We start from the raw sequence: 26,043 nt of genomic DNA, 5'->3' as shown, positions 1-26,043 counted from the left end.
TTGTACTGTGAAATGTCAAAAAACAAATGTTCATGCATTTTGAAAATTAGTTCATGGCATTTTCTGAAAATGTTCATGCAAATCTCAATTTTAGTCAGTGTACTTTCTTAAATATATTCATATATACAACAAAGAGTTCATGAAATTTTAAAAATGGTCAGGCTTTTAAAACACATTCATGATTTTTGCTTAGTCATGAAATATAAATATTTTTTACATAACTTAATTAATTGTTTATGCCATATAATTTTTTATAGTACCTTCCGAAGTTTTACAAAAAAAGATTCAACTTGTTGTGTATTAAATAAATGTTCAATGTGCATTTTCAGAAAGTTTGAACCTGTATTCAGATAAAATATTCATTGTCTATTGCAATAAATGTTTAACATGTATCTGAAAAATGTTAATCATCTTGCATGAATGTTATTTCATTATGAAACTTTGAAGCAATCAAAACATTGGTCAATGTTTGGTACAACTATTAAAAAAACTATTTTTATTTATTTTTCACTCAAGATCACATGCGCTCGAGCTCAGTTTGACCACGTCGAGCCAAGGGATAAGCAGTGCCACGATAAGCTAGTTTTGCAGCCGATGAAGTTATCACGATAACCGCGCCGCTACAAGGTGTTAGCGCTAAATTTCGGGCACGCCTATGTCCCACTTGATGCGAGCATTTTTTTCCTCCTTTTTTTTCATGTTTTTGCTTTCCTTTTTTTTACTTTTCTTTACACTTTCAAATATTCTAAACATATATATTACCGAAAACACTCTACAAAAAATATTTGGAAAATGTCAATCTATCCTTCATGTGTTAAATGTGTGCAGAAAAATGTTTCCCATTTGTCCAAAAAATATACATAAAAAGAATACTATGTATATGAAAAAGTTGATCATGTACTTAAAGATGTTAATCAAGCATTTGGAAAAATGTTAATCATCTATTCAAAAAATGCTAAACATGTATAAAAAATGTTCCTGGTGCATACCAAAAATGTAAATACATGTATCAAATAAAATAAACCTGAAAATATCAATTTTAAAAAACGTTGATGTGTACCAAAAAAATATTAATCATATAATATAAAAAATATTAACCATGTATAAAAAATGTTCCCTATATATAAAGATAATATACAATGCATATGAATAAAGCAGTCATCAAACACAAATATTTTAAAACTGTTAATCATCAATTTCAAAAATGTTAAACTACAAAAATTGTTCTTGATGTATGTCAAAATTTTAGAAATGTGCATTTAATTTTTTAAATAAAAACAATAATAAAGTGTTGATAATGTGAAAAATTATAATCATATATTTCAAAAACATTTAAACACGTATACAAAAAAAATTCATGATATATAACGGAAATCTAAAGTGTGACCGAAAAAAAATTAGTCATTAGACATGATTTTTGAACAAAGAAAACCAAAAAGAAATACGGTGAAGAAATGAAGAACCAAACAAAAAAAAACAAAGAAAAGCGAATCCCAAAAGTGGAAGCTGAAGAAAACACCCACACAAAAAGACAGAAGAAAACCACGAAAAAAAAACTGACGAAAAAAAACTGACAAAAAAACAGAAGGAACACTCGAGCTAAGCGAGATTTAGGCTTTGCGCTAAATTTCTGGCTCCAAATAGTGGTAGCGTCCCCCTCTCACGGGCACGGCTATATCTCGCCTGCACCAAGTCCAACTTCCGACTCGCTGAAGGGGCGGCAAGATGGGCCGACACACTCGTGCAGGAGGCGACAGCTTTTGTGTCCATTTTTTCAGTTTTTTGATTTCGTTTTTTGCTTTATTTTTGTAGTTTTTTACATATATATTGTACATGTTCAACACTAACTCTACAAAAGCATTTGAAAATGTTAATCAAGCATTCAAAAAATGTTAAACATGTACAGAAAAATTGTTGATCTATTACTAAAATTGATTTTTTTATCATGTATATAAATAATATTGATAAAAATCTTCAGAAAAAAGTTGAACAAGTATTTCAATAATGTTAAAGTTGTCTTAAATATTTTTTGACCATGTATTAAAAAATGACGTAAAATTTTGATCATGTATAGAAAAATATTAATCAAGCATTTGAAAAAATGTTTAACAAGTTTCGAGAAATGTTAATCCTGCATTTAAAGAAGTGCCAAATGTGCTTAGAAAAATGTTAACCATGTGTTAAAAAATGTTAATATTACATTTATAAATATTAATCAAGCATTTGTAAAAATGTTTAATGTGCATTGGAAAAACGTCGACCATTTATTAGGTAATGTTAATCCTGTATTTTAAAAATGTTAATCTAGCATTGGAAAAAAATTTAAAAGCATGTATAGCAAAAAATGTGAAACCTGTATAAAAATGTTAGTCTTATATTTGAAAAATATTAATCATGTATTTGAAAAAGTTTAGAAGTGTGTATAGGAAAAATGTTGATCGTGTATTTAAAAATGTTAAAAATGTGTTAGAAAAATGTTTTTGACATAATGAAAAATGTTTGAATGAAACCAAAAGAAACAAAATAATAAACCAAAGGAAACAGAAAATTTAGAACGAAAAAAGAAAAAAAAAGGGAGAAGACTGGCTCTTTTCTGGAACTGGCTTTTCTTGTGAAATCGTTGGAATCTTTTCGTATTCAGTGTGAGATCTTTGCTGAGTTTTTCTGGATCATCAGAATCTTCTTCGGCATTTCCATCAGAGGAATCAACCACTGCCTTGAGACCATGATTTTTGCATAAGCTTGAGCCATACAGATCTCTTTTCTCTTCTTCCTGTTCCTTGTGCGTGTTCAATCTCTCCATGATATCAGCAGAGTCCAGGTGCTTGAAATCAGGCCGTTCACGTATCATCAGAACTAGTGTATTGAAGGAACTATCAAGAGATCGAAGCAGTTTCTTCACGACTTCATGGTCAGTGATGTCTTTGGCGCCGAGACCTTGAAGTTCATTCCCGATATCACTCAGGCGATCGAAGGTTTGTTGGCAGCTTTCATTTCCAATGCGCTTGAAGCGATTGAACTTGACTCGAAGTGTATCAATTCTGGCTTCTTTCTGAGTTGAAAATCCTTCATTGGTCTATTCGAGGACGTCCCACAATTCCTTTGCAGTTTGACATTGGCGGTAGCGAAGGAATTGTGCGCGATTGAGATGGCTATCAATTTCATCTTTGGCCTGAGCATCCAGTTGAATGAGCTTCTTTTCTTCGTCGGAAGGGGCTTGAGGTACAGCGATGTTGACCCCGAATTGCACCATGTTCCACATATCATGATCCATTGCTCGGAGACGGATCTTCATCTTCTCCTTCCAGAAGGGATAATCCGTCCCATAAAATATGGGAATCTTGAGATGGGACTTGTAGTTCACTGAAGACATACTAAACTCCAAAGTCATTAGACTAAAATGAGCAGAGTCAAGGAGTACCATGCTCTCATACCAATTGTAGGAACGAAGTATGTCTACCAGAGGGGGTGAATGGGAGTTTTAAATTTTCTTCGGAAACTTATATCTCTTAGAACCCAGCAGCGCAATGAATGAAAAACAAACTACGGTGAACTAGAACAGAGTACCGAATGAGAGCTAAGACATGCATCGAAGTAAATCACACGAATGAAAACGCATCAAAGGTAAACATGAGTGACAGAGATAACCAATGATGCTCGATGGCGACAAGGTATTTGTTCGACCAATTCATCCTTCTGCACAAGGACTACGTCTGGTTGGAGGGGTTGTGACATAACACGGAAGATAAACTCTCTTCACCCTATTCTCCTCGATAATTGATTCGTCAATCGATGATGATCACTCGTGGTAGATACTTGTGTTGGGGAACGCGATAGAAAACGAAATTTTTTGGTATAGCGAGCACGCCCAGGACTACTATGGAGACTGCATACAAGGTTTGATCTGTTCCGTACCGACTCGAAGCGCAGCGGAAGAAGAGTCGGTGGAGTTCGTTGGTGCAGATCCCCGCAGCTAGGATTTACAACCTCCCAACCGCGAGGATGTACTCCCTCGCCGGACAGCCCTACGGGAGGCGGTCGGACAGTCCCCCCGGACGATGTCGCGGACAGCCCTTCGGGAGGACCCTCGAAACTCGAACGAAGACTCGGACAGCCCTTCGGGAGGACACCCAAACAGCCCCTCGGGCAAAAGACCAAAACTACGACCTCTCTACGGGGTTGCACACATACTATGTCAGCTATCCGGCAGGGCTTCGCTGTTCAGAACTAGTTCCTGCCGGAACCCAGACAGCCTTACGGCTCTACGAAACTCTTTTCGTGGGAGGGAGAGAAGAAGCCAGATAATGCATGACATGTGTATGAGAGCCAGGGATGAAGAGATGGCAGCCCTCACCTCCTCTATTTATAGGAAACCCAAGGGGTAGTGTGCCTCCACAAATTTACCAAAAACCCCATGCATTAGGTCACACATGAGGGTTTTATGGTCAAAATGGGATGCCATGTGGAGCTCCAAGGAGCTCCACCATGCTTGGCCGGCCACCCCCTTGGGGGCCCCCATGAGGTGCTCTCATGGCCCCCCAAGTCCTTCTAGAAGCCTTTAGCAAAAGCCCTAAAAGGTGGCTTTCCAAAAATATCCAAAAAAAGGACTTTCACTATTCACGACGACATTTTTCAGCGTCCGTTCGAACTGAAAATATTTATGCGGGCTTAGAACATTTCCAGTACCCACTAAAATAATTTTCAACGCGTTCTAGAACAATTCTAGATTAGTGATTTTCATCTGCGAAAAGCATCTGAAGCGGTTCCGGCAGCTCCGGAACATTTCCGGTTTTTATTCCAGAAAATTCCAGAAAGTTTCCAGAATGATTCTGGCACCCTCCAAGAATTATCAGGCATGTGCCGAAAACATTTTGACTTAATGGTATACTCTGAAACAACTTTTTCGGTTTCATCGAAACTCATCCGGTGACCTTTCTCTGCGGAACTTTTCCGGTGTCCGAAACTTTTCCGGTGTCCGAAACTTTTTCGGTGATTTCCTCTCAGACTCCCTGTCTAGTATTCAGCAGATAGATGACCCTTAAGCGTGTGACCCTATAGGTTCGGTGAAGTATAGACATGACCCGAAAACTCTTCCGATCAATGATCAACATCGGAGCCCTGGACACCCATATTGACCCCTATACCCACACGAATGAATATTTGAGTGAACCTCCAGTTGCCATGAGCTATTCCTGTTGCTTCGCGATATGTCACAAACACCCGAGGTGAGATTTATTGCATTCCTGTGGATCAACAATTTGTCCACCATGCAAGTTACCTCGTTACCGGTTTTGTTCTCTTTTCTCGTTTTCGTGTTCCGGCATCCCAGTGATCAAATCACAATGTGTCTGGCCAGATGATGATGGATACCGTTACACCGAGAGGGCCCGAGTATATCTCTCCATCGTCGGAGGAGCAAATCCCAATCTTGAGGTATCTCGTTACTGGCCATACTTTTTCGCGAACCCGTAAGCCGCCGTAATAGCCACCCAGTTACGGATGACGTTTAACAAACCCCAAAGTTCACGAAGCAAGTATGAAGGAACTCAATACGCTCATGGTCTAAGGAATTATACAAACATTAACTTCTTTGTGTTATTAACCATTAACTTGTGATGAATGTATCTCATAGCATAACATCAAATTGGGTCGATTCAACACAAGTGTTCTACTAACAATTGTGCCCTCAAAATTGCCGGCATAGTCATGCCCATGATCAGGAAAACATGATCATCATGCAATACTTGAGCCAGTCATAGAGGCTTGACTAGGAATACATTTTACCGTTTATTATCCCACACGTGCACGTGAGTTTCCCTCCAAGCCTCGTTTTATTTGCAGACTCGAGAATCATTGCAGTTATAGCATGGAACATAAACCTTCATTACAAACCAGGAGATACAAAATAACTGATATTACTGCCTCTAGGGCATATCTCCTACAGACTCCCACTTGCACTAGAGTCATAATCCAGTTACATGGCTTCCCTAACACCAATGGCTATCCGGTGTTGCTCATGCTTTGCTCGTGGTAGAGGCTTCGTCATCGGGTCTGACACATTCAGATCTGTGTGAACTTTGCGTACTTTCACTAAACCCTCTTCGAAATGATGTCGAATGAGTTTATATTTGTGTTGAATATGTCTTGTCTTATGGTGCGAACTTGGCTCCCTTGCCTGAGCCACGTCGCCACTATTATCACAATAGATCTCCACCGGGTCCAGAGCACTTGGAACCACACCAAGTTCTTCAAGAAATTGCTTGATCCATACCGGCTCCTTGGAGGCTTCTGAAGCGGCAACATACTCCGCTTCCGTCGTAGAATCCGCCACAGTCTTTTGTTTGGAACTTTTCCAATCAACTGCGCCACCGTTTAATATGAAAACATAGCCTGATTGAGATTTGAAGTCATCTGGGTCTGTCATGAAGCCTGTATCAGTGTAACCACTTACAATGAGCTCTTCAGCACCTCCGTACACAAGGAGTAAATCCTTGGTCCTTCTGAGGTACTTAAGAATACCCTTGACTGCGGCCCAATGTTCCAACCCTGGATCACTTTGGTACCGGCTGCTAACACTTAGCGCATAGGAAACATCCGGTCTTGTACATAGCATGGCATACATAATAGAACCAACTGCCGAGGCATATGGAACATCATTCATTTGTACTCGCTCATCCAGAGTCCGAGGACTCTGATTCTTGCAAAGCACTGTGCCAGGTGACATGGGGAGTAGGCCTTTCTTGTAGTTCTCCATGTTGAACCTTTTCAACACCTTGTCAATGTACGTGCTTTGGCTAAGCGCTATCAGGCGTTTTGATCTATCTCTATAGATTCTGATGCCCAATACATATGCCGCTTCGTCTAAGACTTTCATTGAAAACCTCTTTTTCAATGAGTCTTTTATTTCGCTAAGAAAATTCACGTCATTTCCAATCAACAATATGTCATCCACATACAAGATTAGAAATGCTTTTGCGCTCCCACTAAACTTCTTGTAAACACAAGATTCTTCGTCATTCCTGATGAAGCCAAACTCTTTGACCACTTCATCAAAATGAATGTTCCAGCTCCTTGATGCTTGCTTCAGACCATAAATGGCTTTCTGAAGTTTGCATACCTTTCCAGCATCCTCATGAATGACAAAACCTTCTGGCTGTATCATGTATACATCCTCTTTGAGGTTTCCATTTAGGAAAGCCGTTTTGACATCCATCTGCCATATTTCATAGTTGAAATAAGCAGCAATTGCTAGCAATATCCGAACAGACCTAAGCATAGCTATGGGCGAGAAAGTCTCGTCGTAGTCCACTCCTGGAACTTGCGTGAACCCTTTCGCGACAAGTCTAGCTTTATGGATAGTAATGTTACCATCCGCGTCCATGTTACCATCCGCGTCCGTCTTTCTTTTGAAAATCCATTTACAACCAATCGGCTTTACACCTTTTCGAAGTTCTTCCAAGTTCCAAACTTGGTTTTTGTACATGGATTCCATTTCAGATCTCATGGCTTTGTGCCATTCTTTTGAGATGGGCCCCGCCATCACTTCCTTGTAGTGCGCAGGTTCATCGTCTTCAAGAATGAAGATTTCGTTATGAAACCATTCAGGTGGCTGGATAGCCCTACCTGATCTGCACGGTTCAGTTACAACATTGTGTGAAGTCTCCGCATCATATGCGAAAACTTCCGGCTCAGTTGTAGGGATAATTAGCAGAATTTCTTCCAGTTCTTTAGCCATATCAACGGCTGCCGAAGATTCAGTAATCTCATTAAGTTGTACTGTCCTCCCACTCACTTCTTTGACGAGAAACTCTTTCTCGAGAAAGCGTCCATCTTTTGCGACATCATTTTTGCCCTCGGACTGATTGTAGAAGGAATACCCAATGGTGTTTTTGGGATAACCTACAAAGTAACCTTTGTCTGCTCTAGGGTCGAGTTTGTGCTTGGTTGTAAACGTTTTACATAAGCTTCACAACCCCAAACCTTGAGATGCGACACATTGGGTTTCTTCCCATACCATAATTCAAATGGCGTCGTCTCAACAGACTTAGACGGTGCTCTGTTTAATGTATAAGCGGCAGTTTCTAGTGCGTGACCCCAAAAAGATATCGGTAGATCTGTAAGAGACATCATCGACCTTACCATGTCCAACAAGGTTCAGTTACGTCGTTCCGATACTCCATTTCTCTGTGGAGTTCCGGGAGGCGTAAGCTATGAAACGATTCCACGGTCACTCAGATATTGGCCAAACTCATGACTAAGATACTCGCCTCCGCGATCAGACCACAGAAACTTAATCTTTTTGTCACGATGATTTTCTACCTCATTCTGAAATTCTTTGAACTTTTCAAAGGTTTCTAACTTATGCTTCATTAAGTAGATATATCCATACCGACTTAAATCATCAGTAAAAGTCACGAAGTAGAAATACCCACCCCATGCGGCTGTGTTCATTGGACCACATACATCACTATGTATTATTCCCAATAATTCACCCGCCCGTTCAGGATGACCCGTGAACGGCGTCTTGGTCATTTTCCCCATCAAGCAAGCTTCACATGTGTCAAATGATTCAAAATCAAAGGACGGTAAAACTCCATCTTTATGGAGTCTTTGCATGCATTTCTTTCCGATGTGGCCAAGCCGACAGTGCCACAAGAAAGTGGTGGTGGTATCAGCCTTCTTAAGGCGTTTAGCATTCACGTTAAAGACATCATTTCCACATTCAAGATTTAGTATGAAAAGGCCCCCAACAATGGGTGCAAATCCATAAAACATATCCTTACAATAAAGTGAACAACCATTGTTCTCAGACTTGTACGAATACCCATCATGCACTAAACATGATCCAGAGATAATGTTTCTACACAACAATGGAACAAAATAACAGTTACTTAGTTCCAAAATAAATCCTGAAGGGAGACGTAGAGGCATAATGCCGACGGCTTGAGCAGCAATCCCAGTGTCGTTCCCGACGCGCATCACGACTTCATTCTTTGCCAGCTTGCACACACTCTGAAGCCCCTGTATCGAGTTGCAAATGTGAGCAACCGATCCGGTATCAAACACCCAAGACTTAGAATTTTCGCAAGCAAGCAAAACGTCAATGACATTAACTTGTATAACAGTTATACCTTTCTTCTTATCGGCCATGTATATCTTGCAGTTCCTCTTCCAGTGTCCAGTGCCTTTGCAGTGAAAACACACAGTTTCAGCCTTGGCTCCACCCTTAGGCTTGCCTTTCCTTTTGAAACTGGCAGTTTTGGTCACCAGCAACTTTTGCTGATTCTGCAGTCCTATCTCATTTGATTTGAGCATCGCTTCATAAAGCGAGGTAAGGATCAAATCATTACCAGGTTTGTCTTTGGAAAATTAATTCCCTGTTCAGCCATACTATCATAATAGTTTGCTAGTTTGACACCTTGTTCGTTTACTAGAGATTCCTTATGTATATTGCATTCTTCCATGGCTTCAGTCATCTCATGAACTTCAGCTGAATCATGTTTGGTGATACAGAACATTTAGTGCCTCGATCATCTCGAAGGTACTAAGTCGTTCATAACGTTTCTGTAGCATAGGATCCATGCAAGATAACATAAGTTCTTTAACAACACCGAAATCATCCTTTCGTGAGTCAAACACGTGGATGATATCCTGAGCCATTTCTGGCGTAGGGGAATCACCTAGAGGTTGATCAAGCACATAGTCTTTCTTAGCTTCCCTGAGGAAAATCCTCAGGTTATGGACCCAGTCCGCATAGTTGTTTCCAGTCGCAGCTAACTTCTCTGACTCTATCAATGGGCCTAAGTTGAACGCGGTGTTGCGAGCCATTTGATCTACAACGGAAAACACAAGTTTCACTTAGACTTTGTTTATAATGAAATTGCACTAGTGAATAAACAATTTTATTCTAAAGTGCACTCCCACTCAAATCAATATCTCTCAAAATTGATTATGAGTGACACAAGACCCGCATATCCATTCAACGCCATTGAACGAGACGAATACTGATGGCGCGAAATTCAATCGGTAGGCAAACTTGCCGATCACATCTCTATGTGACTCTTGTTCATCTTTCGATAGGCGTGTTCCGAGCTCAGGGAGATCCTTCCAGAACGTCAAGACAACCAAGTGATCTTGCTGCGAGGTCTCAACTCACCCGCCTCACACTTCCCTAATCGTTTGTACCCAGGGAGATCCTGTGATACCCCGAAAAGTTAGGTGCCGTGACGGTGCTACACTTGGGAGAACACTAACTACTTGATATTTTTTTGAGAGATCACCCTAATAAAAGCGACTACCGCGCAATCAAGAAGGGTGCATCAAGAGGGATAAACATCTCAGGCAATTCATAATAGCATGATATGGTATAGCCTCTTCTGACGGAGAAGTCAAGTATTTCTTCGTCTTCGGCATTCGCGTCGGTGTTCACCTTCGCGAAGATTGCCACCACCTTGTCGATGCACCAGATAATATCGCTATCTCCATAGCGGATAAAATAAATGCATTACTTAAGGTTGACACGCAGGTCATTAAAGTGCAATCTTATGGCTCCAGCCATCATGCCGAATCATGACACGCAGGTCATGTTAATTACATCATATAGTCATCTCATACATAATCAAATTGAATATGAGCATTGCTATACCACATCACATGCACATCCTGCAAAACCAAGTTAGACGCCTCTAATTGGTTTATGCAAAATTTTATTTTACGTGGCTTCTAAGGTTTTGACTTAAACCGCAGCTACCAACGTTTTATCATCAAGTATGATTATTCAAGTTGCTAGATTAACATCTCGGGGTGTATGAAACACGAGATAATTAAATCTCGAGCCCCATACTAAACTTCATCATACGCATGACCCCCGTGCAGATCATATCTGCAATGCCCTTTCATCTGCGAATTTCATCTTTCTTTTGACTATGGCAGAACCCAAAGAACTGATAGCACTTCCATGATCAATCAAGATCACGGATTGCCAGAACTTTGTCAAGTTCCACCATGCTGTCTTGAGATTGAGCAAACGCAAATTCTAGGGAAGCAACAAGAACGTCGAGTAACAGGTTTCATCTGTCACCCGCATAAATAATTTTCAGCAATAGATCTCATCTACTACGCAATTATATTATGCAATACCCATACATCTCCATGTATTCCAGATCGAAACCTGCATCTACGCATAGCACGGCTATTGATGCCACTATTGGGGAACGCGACAGAAAACGAAATTTTTCGGTATAGCGAGCACGCCCAGGACCACTATGGAGACTGCATACAAGGTTTGATATGTTTCGTACCGACTCGAAGCGCAACGGAAGAAGAGTCGGTGGAGATCGTTGGTGCAGATCCCCGCAGCTAGGATTTACAACCTCCCAACCGCGAGGACGTACTCCCTCGCCGGACAGCCCTACGGGAGGCGGTCGGACAGTCCCCCGGACGATGTCGCGGACAGCCCTTCGGGAGGACCCTCGAAACTCGAACGGAGACTCGGACAGCCCTTCGGGAGGACACTCGAACAGCCCCTCGGGCAAAAGACCGAAACTACGACCTCTCTACGAGGTTGCAGACATACAGTGTCAGCTATCTGGCAGGGCTTCGCCGTCCAGAACTAGTTCCTGCCGGAACCCAGACAGCCTTACGGCTCTACGAAACTCTTTTCGTGGGAGGGAGAGAAGAAGCCAGATAATGCATGGCATGTGTATGAGAGCCAGGGATAAAGAGATGGCAGCCCTCACCTCCTCTATTTATAGGAAACCCAAGGGGTAGTGTGCCTCCACAAATTTACGAAAAACCCCATGCATTAGGTCACACATGAGGGTTTTATGGTCAAAATGGGATGCCATGTGGAGCTCCAAGGAGCTCCACCATGCTTGGCCGGCCACCCCCTTGGGGGCCCCCATGTGGTGCTCTCATGGCCCCCCAAGTCCTTCTAGAAGCCTTTAGCAAAAGCCCTAAAAGGTGGCTTTCCAAAAATATCCAAAAAAGCACTTTCACTATTCACGACCACATTTTTCAGCGTCCGTTCGAACTGAAAATATTTATGTGGGATTTGAACATTTCTAGTACCCACTAAAATAATTTTCAACGCGTTCTAGAACAATTCTAGATTAGTGATTTTCATCTGCGAAAAGCATCTGAAGCGGTTCCGGCAGCTCCGGAACATTTCCGGTTTTTATTCCAGAAAATTCCAGAAAGTTTCCAGAATGATTCTGGCACCCTCCAAGAATTATCAGGCATGTGCCGAAAACATTTTGACTTAATGGTATACTTCGAAACAACTTTTTCGGTTTCATCGAAACTCATCCGGTGACCTCTCTGCGGAACTGTTCCTGTGTCCGAAACTTTTCCGGTGTCCGAAACTTTTTCGGTGATTTCCTCTCAGACTCCCTGTCTAGTATTCAGCAGATAGATGACCCTTAAGGGTGTGAACCCTATAGGTTCGGTGAAGTATAGACATGACTTGGAACCTCTTCCGATCAATGATCAATATCGGAGCCGTGGACACCCATATTGACCCCTATACCCACACGAATGAATATTCGAGTGAACCTCCAGTTGCCGTGAGCTATTCTTGTTGCTTCGCGATATGTCACAAACACCCGAGGTGAGATTTATTGCATTCTTGTGGATCAACAATTTGTCCACCATGCAAGTTACCTCGTTACCGGTTTTGTTCTCTTTTCTCGTTTCCGTGTTCCGGCATCCCAGTGATCAAATCACAATGTGTCTGGCCAGACGATGATGGATACCGTTACACCGAGAGGGCCCGAGTATATCTCTCCATCGTCGGAGGAGCGAATCCCAATCTTGAGCTATCTCGTTACTTGCCATACTTTTCCGTGAACCTGTAAGCCGCCGTAATAGCCACCCAGTTACGGATGACGTTTAACAAACCCCAAAGTTCACGAAGCAAGGATGAAGGAACTCGATACTCTCATGGTCCAAGGAATTATGCAAACATTAACTTCTCTGTGTTATTAACCATTAACTTGTGACGAATGTATCTCATAGCATAACATTAAATTGGGTCGATTCAACACAAGTGTTCTACTAACAATTGTGCCCTCAAAATTGCCGGCATAGTCATGCCTATGATCAGGAAAACAGGATCATCATGCAATACTTGAGCCAGTCATAGAGGCTTGACTGGGAATACATTTTACCGTTTATTATCCCACACGTGCACATGAGTTTCCCTCCAAGCCTCGTTTTATTTGCAGACTCGAGAATCATTGCAGTTATAGCATGGAACATAAACCTTCATTACAAACCAGGAGATACAAAATAACTGATATTACTGCCTCTAGGGCATATCTCCTACAACTTGAAGGCGATCTCCGAACCTTTACAGACTTCTTCTTCGAGAACCACAATCACTCTTGGTCTCTGAAGAAATTGACACCTAACCGTCTAGAGAGTTTGCATCTCTCAAGAGTAATAGGCAGAGCGTACTTAACTTAGATTCCAGTGATGCTAAACCACTATCTAATTCTTCGGCTCTAGGGTTTTTCTCTCGGTGGATTTTAAACTCAAATCGCTCAGAGAGTGGGTTGCTCAACAATATTCTCATAATCAAACGGTGCAGTCACCGGACACAGCCGGCCCGGGGTGGCTATTTATAGCCGCAGCCTTCCCGGATGGGAAATGACCATTTTGGACATGAGGTCCATCGAATGGACAACCGACACATTCACAACGGTAGGATTTTGGAGCAACGGTAACATTACTTGAGGAACAAGTAATGCTAACTCCTCGGTCCGAGGCAAATCTCGCGCAGCGAAGAAGATCACAGTCTCTTGCTGGCAAGTATTTGCTCGGAGCACAAAGAGATTTCTCTCACAACTTTCATAGGTTTTGGGTTTAGCATCAAAGAATCAAAGCTTCGAATGCTATACCCCTCTTAATAGTACGGTGGTCCTATGACTCAATGAAAAAAGAAGAACAACGAAACAAATGCTACGTCTTCATTCTTCCTCGAGTGCAGTCATTTGCTTCGAACGCGCACTGAACCAATTGCTTAAACTTCAGCAATTTTTAGGGGTCACTCTTGTTAGCTTTATCTTCGGTGATAACCTTCGCTGCCACGCAGGGAGATTATCTTCGTCATTTGCATCGAACTCCTCAATACTTCACGGACCTGTTACTCTATGTGCACTAGCAAACACATAAGTCCATACTGTTTATGTCAACAAACTTCAAAATATAAGGGGCCAAACAATGCACCAACAGAGGTGGATATGCCCTATGTTTCGTCGCCCAACGTCATGTGGACGAGGCGTCATCTAAATGGTTTCGCCAGTAGAGCGGGGTTGCCCCGCCATGAGGTGGTCACCGCTTTCGGCGAGGCCGCGGTCACGTGCCTTGATCCACCGGCCCCAGCGGATCCTATTGCCATTTGAGCGGATGCGGTGAATTCCTGCCGGATCGATTCCGATAGTGGGAGGCGCACACCTCCCGGGAGAATGGAGAGAAAGCATGGACGACCATCTGCTCCTTGAGATCGTAAGGGATAATGTCCCAATCCTCGGACCCGGTCCTCTCGGTATTATATCCAGTGCCAGCCATGAAGGAGTACGTCGTAGTTTGACAAAGAGGACCTTGGGTACTGTGGGGAGGGGAGTGGAGTGAAGTGGAGTGCGGCTAGGGTTACATCCGTAGTGTGGATATGATTGAATATATGTGGAGTTGGGTGGGCCAAGGTGGGCCCTATCCGACGTTGCGGGTGTGGCCGGGCGTGTTCGAGCGTTCCCATATCCGCCCCACATATGGGCTGGATATGGGCAATAATGCTACACTTATAGACAGTTTATATGCTCTGTGTTTACGGATCCATCGTGGCATCACGAGGTTGCAATGAATTAAAACAGCTGGTGCCACAGCTTCCCTGCCGGATCCACAACTTTGACCCCACACACGTCCGTAAGATGGTTCCATGTCAAACTGTCCGTAAGTGTAGCATTATTGGGATATGGGTGTTGCCGGTCAGCCCGGGCATTTGGGGTGTATTTAGGGTGTTCGGATAGGTGGCACTTTTACGATCGGACACTGATCAGGAAGGTCACCTGGATGTTTAGAGCGGATACGGGCCATCCGGTTGTAGATGCTCCAAGGCATCACCAGACCTGCACCACTTGTTTGATCAGTTGGGAATAGTAAAAAATCCTTGCACTCCAATGAAATTTAAAAAGAGCTCTGTCCTAAAAAAGTAAAATAAATAAATAAAGAGAGCTCGTATCGCATTTCATTTGTCGAGTCAAAAATTCCTCCAACGCTAGTTCAGCAGCTAGTTTTCTTCTTGATGCTTTAGCCAGAAGTATCTGGATCCCTTTCGGAGACTAGGGTTCTTGTGTCTGTTGAAGTTTCTAGTTTCTCTATGGCTCGCCTGTCCGATCCGGAGGCACATGGTTATAGTTTAGTTGACTAAGCAGTGACGGCGGTAGCTGTTATGAGCGTTGGTACGAGTGTGCGTGCTCATACCAAGACGTCGTTTTCTCCTCTGAATGCCCTGTTTCGGATGGTTGTCGCCCCTCTTGCCTTATACTTTTCATGTTATGTTTTTATCACATAATCAACATGATTTTGAAACCATATTATCAGGATTTCTTTCCTTTGCCTCAAAATCTCCTCGGTGCTAAGGATCCTTGTAAAACCAATTAATAGGTGCTCGAATGCGGTAAAATTCCGACAAATCCTACAGCTACGGCACAAAACTAGAAGCGAAATAAGCTGCATTGTTGGAATCATGGGCAAGAATACACTAATACGAGTGTTAGAGTTTACAATTTGAGTAGTATTTTTACTTAGCATAGAATTGGTACATGAACAAATCCCTATTCCATGTCAAGGAAGGAAATGTGTTGCTATGCTTTGTTGCAGTTTGGAGAAGTGACTCAACAAGTAAAGGTTTGATATAGCTACTTGGGAGCTACTGTAGAATCTAGCTAGAGGCCGGCACTTTTATGATGAGTGGAGGCGAACATAGTTACGTATTAACTAATAAAGCATAGGTCGGCCATTAGCCCTAGCTAGATGGCGGGAGACATGCATATCAGCATCATGGAGTAGTCACTAGTAGATACTAGATCATCGCAGTGTCCATATATATGCTCGCTGCTGAGAGATGATTGTGACGAAAGAATCGCCATTGCCAAAAGCATACTGATAGTGGATCAACAGCGGCTGGGTGTCAGAGGGGGCATCCTCGTACGGCTAAATTAAAGCAAGCGCCCCCACCCGCACCTCGACGGCTGTAGTTTTGTCGTAGCACATTCTCTCTCCCTCTTCTCGTCTCTCTCCCTGACGACGAAGCTCACCGATCCCAAATGCCAACATGAGAACCAATTATATGCGCGCGATGGACCCCTAAAAAAAGAATCAGACCTGTTTGTTTGACAGGTGGCCATCAGCAGTATCCTCCTGTGAAATCGCCTCGCACCAAACCACGTGACCACGGTCCCACGACGCTACGCTCCACACACACTCTCTATCACTGCCAGGGTGAACCCCCACGCACGCAGCTTGCGATCACTCGTCGGGTGAATGGAAGAAATCTCATCAGCAGAAAAATCAGGGGAAAACAGAGAGAGAGCCTTCAACTTTGGGTGCCTTCCCTTTTTCTATTTTCTTCAGAGTGCATATAATTGCACATGAACGGCGCAGACATACTTCAGCCTTTCAGTTGCGACACTGCTGATGGCTACGCCTGCAATGTTCCCTCAAAGAAAAAAAGAAAAAAAGAGGCTATGCCTACAGTGTAGATGATGCATACCCATACCGAGTCCAGTGCTTACAACAGTTGTCTCGGGACCGATTTACACGAACTAATACACACACACACACACACACACACACACACACACACACACACACACACACACACACACACACACACACACACACACACACACACTCATCAGTCTGTACAAGTTTAATAAACTCAGAATGATTATTATTTTGTTGTTTTGAGGAATAAACTCCATTTACTTGTACTGCAGTCACCTGGACCTGGATTTATAACCCATATCCCTCTCATTCTAAGCTCAACTGAATCCCCGTTACTTCCCACTCGTCCTCCTCCATTTCTCTAGTCAGAGAGAAGCGGCTCCCCTCAACTTCTTAGTAGCCACCTTCTGTTCTGGCGTGCTCCATGGAAAAGGCCACGCCGTCGTGGTTCCATGTGCAGGCGGCGGCAGCCGACCTGCCGCTATCGTTGGTGCTGGAGCTGGGCAACCAAGACCGGGACGAGCCGTTACCGACGGCAGACGTGAACGGCAAGACAGTGCGGCTGTTCGAGTGCCTCTTCTGCAACATGACGTTCCTCAAGCCACAGGCGCTCGGCGGCCACCAGAACGCGCACCGCAGCGAACGCGCCGGCTGCTTCAAAAACCCCTACAACGGCGGCCCATTTGGAGGCGCCGCCGTCACTGCCATGCCTACCGGGCCACCGTGGGACTCTGCCACCGGCCGGTCTATGTATTGCACGTCCATCGCTTCGCATGGCGGTGCCGCGGCGGCGCCCCTCAGGCCTGACGTTCTGCGCTTCTCCGAGAACGCGCTGCGCCTCCACCAGTTCCCCAGCCGCGACGGCGAGGTGGGCACTCTCAGCTTGTCAAGGGCCTCCGTCCCAAGCGGCGCTGGCAAGCCGCTGGACCTCGAACTACGCCTCTAGCGTGGTCTGCTTGTTGCTGCCGTTCTTATTTCACAGGTGATTATTTCTCATTTGAGGCCTATCCCCATGCACTGATGAACTAGAAGTTCTGTCTTCTTTTAGAAAGCTACGGCAAGCCAGAACCATTTTTTCCTCAATCAAAATTTATGTGCAAAAACAATTTACAAAACTAAGTAGATGTGTTGGTTACATTTACGCCCTCAGTCTTGCCATGAGTTTTGCGAGGTTGGCCACGAACATCTTTTCGGCCAAGCTTAGTTGTTGTTATTTTCTCTTTGAAATTGTCACAAGGGATACTCCCCACGAGTGGCGATCCTATGTGTTAGGTGTGTCATGTGTGGTAGCTGACATACAGTCGGCTCAAGTGCAAAATTTTAGAATTGTTCGGAGAGTGTAGTGCATTTGAGCCGACTGTATTTTTGTGTTGTCATCACCACTGCTCCGCAACCTCAATATATTTCAAAAATTAAGAGTTGGGGTTCACGAGATCCGTGAAGACAAGAAAGCATGCCACAGACCGACATGTTCCTTGAGTTCATTAGGCCTAAGCGGATTGGACCAAAGGGTGAGATTTCAGATTGCATTCTTCGATATAGCTATGTCATCTATGACTTTGCCACCCCACCCCCCCCCCCCCCCCCCCCCCCCACCACCCTCCAATATTTTCCGGAGAAGCAACAAGATGATGGAGGGGCGGATGGTAATGGGAAGACCGGCCGACATGGTGGATTCCCATAAACTTTCAACAGGTGTGAAGCTCGGTGTGAAGTTGAGAGCATTCGAAAAGGCTACTGGGGGCGGCACCGAAGGATCAAGTGGTCATGATCTTCAATTATGTTGTTGCGCCTTAGGCTAATTTGAGTGTCTAGAATAGTTTTCTTGTGTAGATTGATCCTAGTGTTGAGCCTGTCCAGTTGGAATAGCCAGCTGAAAATTTAAGATGGTTTATCGAACTTGCGACAATCAGATTATGTAGCTACGTTAGCAACTGTATATGGGATTAACCTTTGTGCCTGCAGGTGTCGTCGAGGGGGGAAATGCAGGCACAGGCTGGTGACAGAACTTGGTATCACCAAGTCGTATATATGAGTTGCATGGCTATCCATCGGCAGAGCTCTCTGTACATACACATTTGTGCTCTTGTGTCATATTGTTGCTAGCTAGACCCCTACCTTGGCTAGGGTAGGGGTCTATCACAATATAGTACCGTGAATGAACTATGTTGCTTCCTGCTTACTTGCCAGAGGGCAAGGTATTGGGCTCCCAAGTGAAATAGTTTGTAGCAGGTAGTATTTCCTTGGTGAGAAACCAAGGTGTCCATCCATAGGGACATCGGTATCCCTGAAACAGTTATGTACCCTTCTATCCTACATGATCGTAAATTAACATTGTCCTTGAGATGTGAAAGTAAGAAGTTAAGCATTTGCTAAACTTCAATCTTCCTTGTGTCGGGTTGAAGTGAGTTGTTCTAAAAAAGATCTTATGAGCGCTATCAAATCATCAAGGACTAAGAGATAGTTGAGCATGCAAAGGTTGCTAACCAAAATCTCTGACATAGACCCTTCTGGAAGAATGAGAATAATGCAGTTGTTATGGCTGAAAACATGGTTTGGAATGAACAACAAAATTTTAATTCTCGAACTTTTGCATGTAAATGGTATCATGACCTCCTCATAAGAACTTTTATAAGAAAAGAGTTAATGCTTATAATGTTTCATCATGAAAGTAATAGCGATGTTGTCATTTTTGTATTCTTTATTATCGATACCTCGCTTCATAAATGTGTGGTCATATTTACTAAGCTTGGTATTCACTTGGGGAAAAGCGGAGTCTAAACTTGAGGGAGCTGATACATCCATTTTGCATCATTATTTCATAATATAAATTATGCATAATTATCCTTGTTTTCACGTTATCACATCAAACTGGTGCCTCTTTCCTCTTAATTTACATGTACCGGAGGAGGGGGTTGACGAAAGTTGTGTAAAAGCACCAAAACATGTATCAACAAAGAAAATAATTTTCCACAGCTCAGAAAAATATCAAAAATTGAAGAAGTCGTTTTCATGTGCAAACTGAGCAAGGGTAAAGAGCCCGCTTGAGGGGGGGGGGGGGCTCCAATAGGGTCCACATGTCCAAGCCTTGATTTGTGTGATAGTGGCGCTTAGGGCCCACGGGGTATACTCCGACGCTCTTCGGCGCCCCTAGTCCTAATTTACCCTGAAAACCAGTTCTATTTTATGGCACTTTTCCATCGCCATCTAAGAGGCAGAAACTAAGTGGGGAACCTTTCTTCCCTCAGGGTGGGAGAGCTATTTCTCAGGGTTTCTTCCCCTTTGGGAGGGGAAATATAAGCCATCGACATGACCAACACCTTGTTAATCGGGGGATCATCATCAATATCATCACCAGCACCATCTCCACCATCATCCATATCAAACCTAGTTTTCAATCTATTAACTATTACCTCATATAAGTTTTTGTGATCACTTCCTAGTGATATATAATTGCAATTTGCACTCTTGCGATTATTCTCTTGATTAAACGAACATACAAACAATCTATGTAGCTTTTAAAATGATTCCTCGCTATTTCCCATTGACGAGTTCCTTCAGCTCCTCGTTGGGTTCCACACTTTAGTTATTGGAAAGATCTACAGTTGATCCACTACACTAGTGGATTATCAACCCGTCATGGTGACATAAACCACGAAGAACTCGCACTTGCCTCCATTTTCCTCGTCCCCTCATCAGTGCTCGCCTTGGGAGGATGGTGCCAGGAAGATTTTCTAGTGACAACAATATCCTCCATCTCCTTGTAGTACCCCGATCACCAACATTGGTAGTGTGACAGGCATGCCTGCACCTAGATCCCACTGCATTGCATCCGCCGACAAATCCGACGATGACACGTCCATCACCTTCTTGGCCGCGCCTGATGCCACCTTCCTTCTATGCCGCTAGTCGAATCTCGTAGTTGTCGATCAATTCCCAAAAGTGCACAACCTTCCTCTTCTCCACCCTCACCTCCTCCATCCATTACCCCCTTGTCGGCACGGAGGCTCCACCTCCACCACCTCACCCTACCCTACCATGGCCGCAATCTCTTTGAAGGAGAACGTCGACATTGCGCTAGTCGAGTAGATAGACTTCGATCAGGATTTTTAGAGGAAGAGGAGGTGATGTGTCCGGTGTGGTAGGAAGGAGATAAAGGAATGCATAACAAGAAAAAGAATCTGGAAGGTAATCCCTCTTGCTCCAAAAATGCTTTTGCTATCCTAAATGTTGTCCCTAATACATATTATCATGAGATTGCTTCCAAAAAGAACAGGGAGGAGACCGGCCGCATCCTGAGGGGTTATTTTCGTCCAAAATTGCCCATTGTCCCTAATACGCACTACAAAGTGGAAGTCATGAAAATATTATGTGCACTAGATTAAGGAACGGAGGGAGTATAATCTTCTATGGATGATGAGAATTAGGGAAGTCGCATCTAACTCCTACACCATTTGATTAATCAAATGAAAAATCCTCATGAATTCCCACTAGCAGTTAGATGTGACTTTTTTTAAACACTCATCTAAATGAGAGCTAGCCACACTAAACCTTCTATATCTAAATAGCTAGCCCACAACTAATAGATTTTTCCCCACATGTGTGTTTCCACATCACCTCAATTATTGATAACCATCCGATCAAAACTGTGTGACATCAACAAGTCATTTTTGTACTCATATGTCATATCTTTTACATTAATCTATATATCCATACAAACAATTGCACCTCATCAAGTCATGCATATTATACTGTTTGTAGTAATCTATCAATGCAAACAATGTCAACTTAGTCAGTCATGCATGTCTCTTCTCTTTTGGGGGAATCAAGTAATGTACGTCAGGCACAAGTTACAAAATTTCACTTTAATTTTATGTGGTTATGTAGGTATATATGTTGGACGTTTGAGCAAAAAGCTGTTGTCCATGCCAAAAGTAGCATCGCTTGAAGTTTAATTTAAAAGTCTTCCTCTCTTTCTACATCAATTTGTCACATGTTTTATAGATTTTTTAAATGTTAACTGAGAATACTCTTACGTTTATTTGTCCATCGCTTGTAGTTTTTTTAAACACTTATTTATGCATCGGTTTCAACCTGACGCTGCAAATCGTACCAATCAATCTCTCCCCACTACTTTTGATTTTTCCAACACCCTTTGTACGGGTACATGTCAGAAAAGATCAGCATGTGTTACTTCTGCGTTTGTGTTGCTTTCCCCTACCATGATGCTACCGCCTACAGCATGCAAATCGTACCATTAGATCTCTCCCCACTGCTTTTGGTTTTCTGCATATGGCAACTGGGCCGACGATATGATTGGCCGTTTGAGATGAGTGAAGGACGACAACGATGGAATAAATACATCAAAAGCCAACTGGGCCAACGATGCAACAAATACAACAATGAAAGGAAATATACAGTACATTGTCTAAAAAAAGGGAAATATACAGTACATCAAAAGCCCTTCTCTCTTTCTTTGCGAGAAAATTTCGGATCTATTCATCTTCAATCATGGTAGTACAACGAATACCAGAAATAATAAAAATTACATCTAGATCCGTAGACCACCTAGCGACGACTAAAAGCACTGAAGCGAGCCGAAGGCGCGCCGCCGTCATCGCCCCTCCATCGCCGGAGTCGGGCACAACTTGTTGTAGTAGACAGTCGGGAAGTCGTCGTGCTAAGGCCCCGTAGGACCAGCGCACCAGAACAGCAACCGCCGCAGATGAAGAATAACGTAGATCAGAAGGATCCAACTCGAAGACACACAAACGTAGACGAACAACGACGAGATCCGAGCAAATCCACTAAAGATAGATCTGCGGGAGACACACCTCCACACGCCCACCAACAGTGCTAGACGCACCGCCGGAATGGGGTCTAAGCGGGGAGACCTTTATTCCATCTTCAGGGAGCCGCCGCCGTCTGGTCTTCCTGAGCAGGACACAAATCCTAACAAAACTGAAAGAAACTACTAAAAATGGAGCCCTCCCGCCGTCCCTTGCCGAGATCCACCGCGCCCCCATGGCCCTAGGACCACCAGAGAGGAGCGGATCTGCGGCGGCGCCGGCGGGAGGTAGAAACCCTAGCTCTCTTGTGCATATGTGCCCCTTGCAGCGCTCTCTCGGGTTTCTCATCTACGTCCAAATTTATTTCGATAAAGAGTGTTTTATTACTTAAAATGTTTAAGCATTGCTTTCGACATCTGCATAACTGAAATTCACATAGCCATACCCAAGTCGGTGTTCCAAAAAATTCAAAAAAGGTGGAATACAAGAATCATGTGGAGACTGTATAACGCCTAAGATGTAGGAGGGCCAATCCGAAGATCATGCCGCCATCCATCTCGGGTAAAAGTATCCCTCGCAGTGCCTCCAAGCGTGTACACACCTCCGTAAACAGGTATCGATTCTCCACGCATTGTAGAAACGACCATAAACAGAGCATAGCGGTACATCTGTAGATAATCTGCAGAAGGGAAGAACTTCTATCGTTAAAAATCTTATCATTTTTACATAGTCAAAGCGACCAAATCACGACAAGCGCTCCCACCCTAAGAAGAATTCTAAACTTGTTATTGATCCCATGTGACCAATTGCCAAAAATATTAGCAACACTACATGGAGGATACAAGGGAGAACCTACTTGAATGACTGACCATATAGAACGAGCCAATTTGCACTGGAAGAATAAGTGTTTTATGATCTCAACATGATGACAAAAAATACATTGCGCACTTTCATGCCAATTCCTCTTAATAAGATTATTTTTGTTAAGAGTGACTCCGCGACGAAGATACCACGCAAAGATTTTATTCTTGAGTGGTATCTTCATCTTCTAAATCATTTTATGATTATCAACTGGCACATCTGGCTAGGGCAACGCTCTATACATGGACTCCACCGAGAAATTACCACTCGCATATAGGTTCCAATGAAATACATCGGTCCCTTGCGGCAATTGCACAATGGACAGGCATTGTACCAAAGTGTTCCACGATTCAAGTCTAGGACCAGTTAAATCTCTCATGAACGTCACATTCGGCGGAAAGAATTTCATAACCATGGTGACAGTATCACCCTTGTGATGCACAATATTATATAGGGCAAGATATTGTTCCCGGAGAGTCGCATTGCCTAGCCACTTATCCTCCCAAAATCTAATGTCTGATTAGTCATTAATGGCCAAAGATCCATAGCAGGAGAAATGTTTCTTCGTAGCCATTAGACCAGCCCAAAAGTGTGAGTCCTCGGGCTTCCAATATACTTGGGACACTGCCTTTGAGCCCACATATTTTCTGTGTAGAAGGGTTTGCCATACACCATCTTTCATAAGTAGCTTAAGACAACAATTTGCCTACTAGGGCCGTATTTTTAACCTCAAGGTCATGAATACCCGACCCTCCTTGGTCTTTCGGATGGCAAACCACGTTCCATTTGACCAATCGGTATTTCTTCTTTTTGCTATCTCCTTGCTAAAAGAAACTTAATCAGAAATAATCCAATCGATGTAAAACTCCATTAGGCAATTGAAAGAAGGAAATCATATACAGTACCATAATCGCATGTCCAATGTGTACAAGGGGACAGGCATGTCTCACCATGTGCAGGGCTGACTGTCAAGGCCGAGGCCTGAGAGACACGTGAATGGTGCAGGCATGAACGCATCCGTGCAGCAGGAGTCTGGACACCATAGCAACACTGTTGGAAATATGCCCTAGAGGCAATAATAAAGTGGTTATTATTATATTTCCTTAATCATGATAAAGGTTTATTATTCATGCTAAAATTGTATTGACCGGAAACTTAAATACATGTGTGGATACATAAAAAAATACCGTGTCCCTAGTAAGCCTCTACTAGACTAGCTCGTTGATCAAAAGATGGTTAAGGTTTCCTAACCATAGACATGTGTTGTCGCTTGATAACAGGATCACATCATTAGGAGAATGATGTGATGGACAAGACCCATCCATTAGTTTAGCATATGATCGTTCATTTTATTGCTATGGCTTTCTTAATGTCAAATACATATTCCTTCGACCATGAGATCATGCAGCTCCCAGATACTGGAGGAATACCTTGTGTGCTATCAAACATCACAACATAACTAGGTGATCATAAAGGTGCTCTACAGATTTCTCGGAAGCTGTCTATTGAGTTGGCGTGAATCGAGATTGGGATTTGTCACTCTGTATGATGGAGTGGTATCTCTAGGCCCTCTCGTTAATACAGCATCACAAGAAGCTTGCAAACAAAGTGACTAAGGAGTTAGTTACAAGATGATGTATTACGAAACGAGTAAAGAGACTTACTGATACGTCTCCAACGTATCTATAATTTTTTATTGTTCCATGCTGTTATATTATCATTCTTGGATGTTTTACAATCATTTTATAGCAACTTTATATCATTTTTTGGGACTAACCTATTGACATAGTGCCCAGTGCCAGTTGTTGCTTTTTGCTTGTTTTTTACTTCGCAGAAAATCAATACCAAACGGAGTCCAAACGCAGCGAAACTTTTTGGAGATTTTTTCTGGACTAGAAGACACAAGTTGTGCCAAGGAAGTACCAGAGGGGGGCTCGGGGAGCACAACCCACCTGGGCGCGCCCAGGTGGGTTGTGCCCACCTCGGCCGCCTCCTGCACCGCCTCTTTGCTCTATACACTACAAAAAAAAGACACATCCGTGACATTTTGGGCCGAACGAAATTTTTTTCTGTCATACATATGACACTTCTATGATGATAATTGTGACAAAAGCCGGTATCATCATAGATGTGGTGGGCTCCTACTTCTATGACAAAAAATCATGACAGAAAATGGGCTTTTCGTCCTGGGCGGGCCGGAGACGCAGCTGCATGACATTCTTTGGGCCGTCCATGACGGAAAAAACCGTGGTAGAAGCGAGGGCGAGGAAAATTTCGGGGAGTTCCCGGTTACGGTGGGAGGTCGGGGCCGAGCGATGCGCGTTTCTCTCGTACACGTACGCGCGTGTGTGCGAGGCATTGCCTCTAACTGAACCCGAGCGAGGCGTTGGGCTCTAACTGAACCCGAGTGATTGCACTGCAGGCTATGCGTTACTGAACCTGAGCGATCGATCGATGGCTGTTAACTGAACCGGATCGAGCGATGGTGTTTGGATGTTGGGGGGGGGGGGGGTTGGATGAATAGTGAGCGGTGGTGTTGCCTCTAGATGAACAGGACCCCGTGGTGTGGTGGAGGGCTGGATGAACAGTAGACGGTGGAGGGGTGCCCGTGGAGGGGTGGTTGAACAGAACCCTGTGGTGTGGAGGGCTTGATGAACAGTAGATGGTG

The 26,043-nt window shown here is 43.3% G+C and overlaps 1 protein-coding gene across 1 annotated transcript; it reads left to right on the top strand.

The window, feature by feature from the left end:
• The first annotated feature begins 17,060 nt into the window (after positions 1-17,060).
• On the top strand, positions 17,061-19,036 carry LOC109768107 (uncharacterized). The gene is made up of 2 exons (XM_020326838.2): positions 17,061-17,707; positions 18,691-19,036. Exon 1 carries the CDS (start codon positions 17,150-17,152, stop codon positions 17,669-17,671), a length of 522 nt encoding a protein of 173 aa, XP_020182427.1. The 5' UTR covers positions 17,061-17,149; the 3' UTR covers positions 17,672-17,707; positions 18,691-19,036.
• Positions 19,037-26,043: the final 7,007 nt, after the last annotated feature.

This window comes from Aegilops tauschii, chromosome 4, assembly GCF_002575655.3.
Source record: "Aegilops tauschii subsp. strangulata cultivar AL8/78 chromosome 4, Aet v6.0, whole genome shotgun sequence".
Classification (NCBI taxonomy): Eukaryota; Viridiplantae; Streptophyta; class Magnoliopsida; order Poales; family Poaceae; genus Aegilops; species Aegilops tauschii.
This window is presented reverse-complemented; position numbering and strand designations above follow the sequence as displayed.

Bases quoted from the DNA above. Each gene is read 5' to 3' on its own strand.
- LOC109768107 (XM_020326838.2), top strand. From the start codon at position 17,150: ATGGAAAAGGCCACGCCGTCGTGGTTCCATGTGCAGGCGGCGGCAGCC.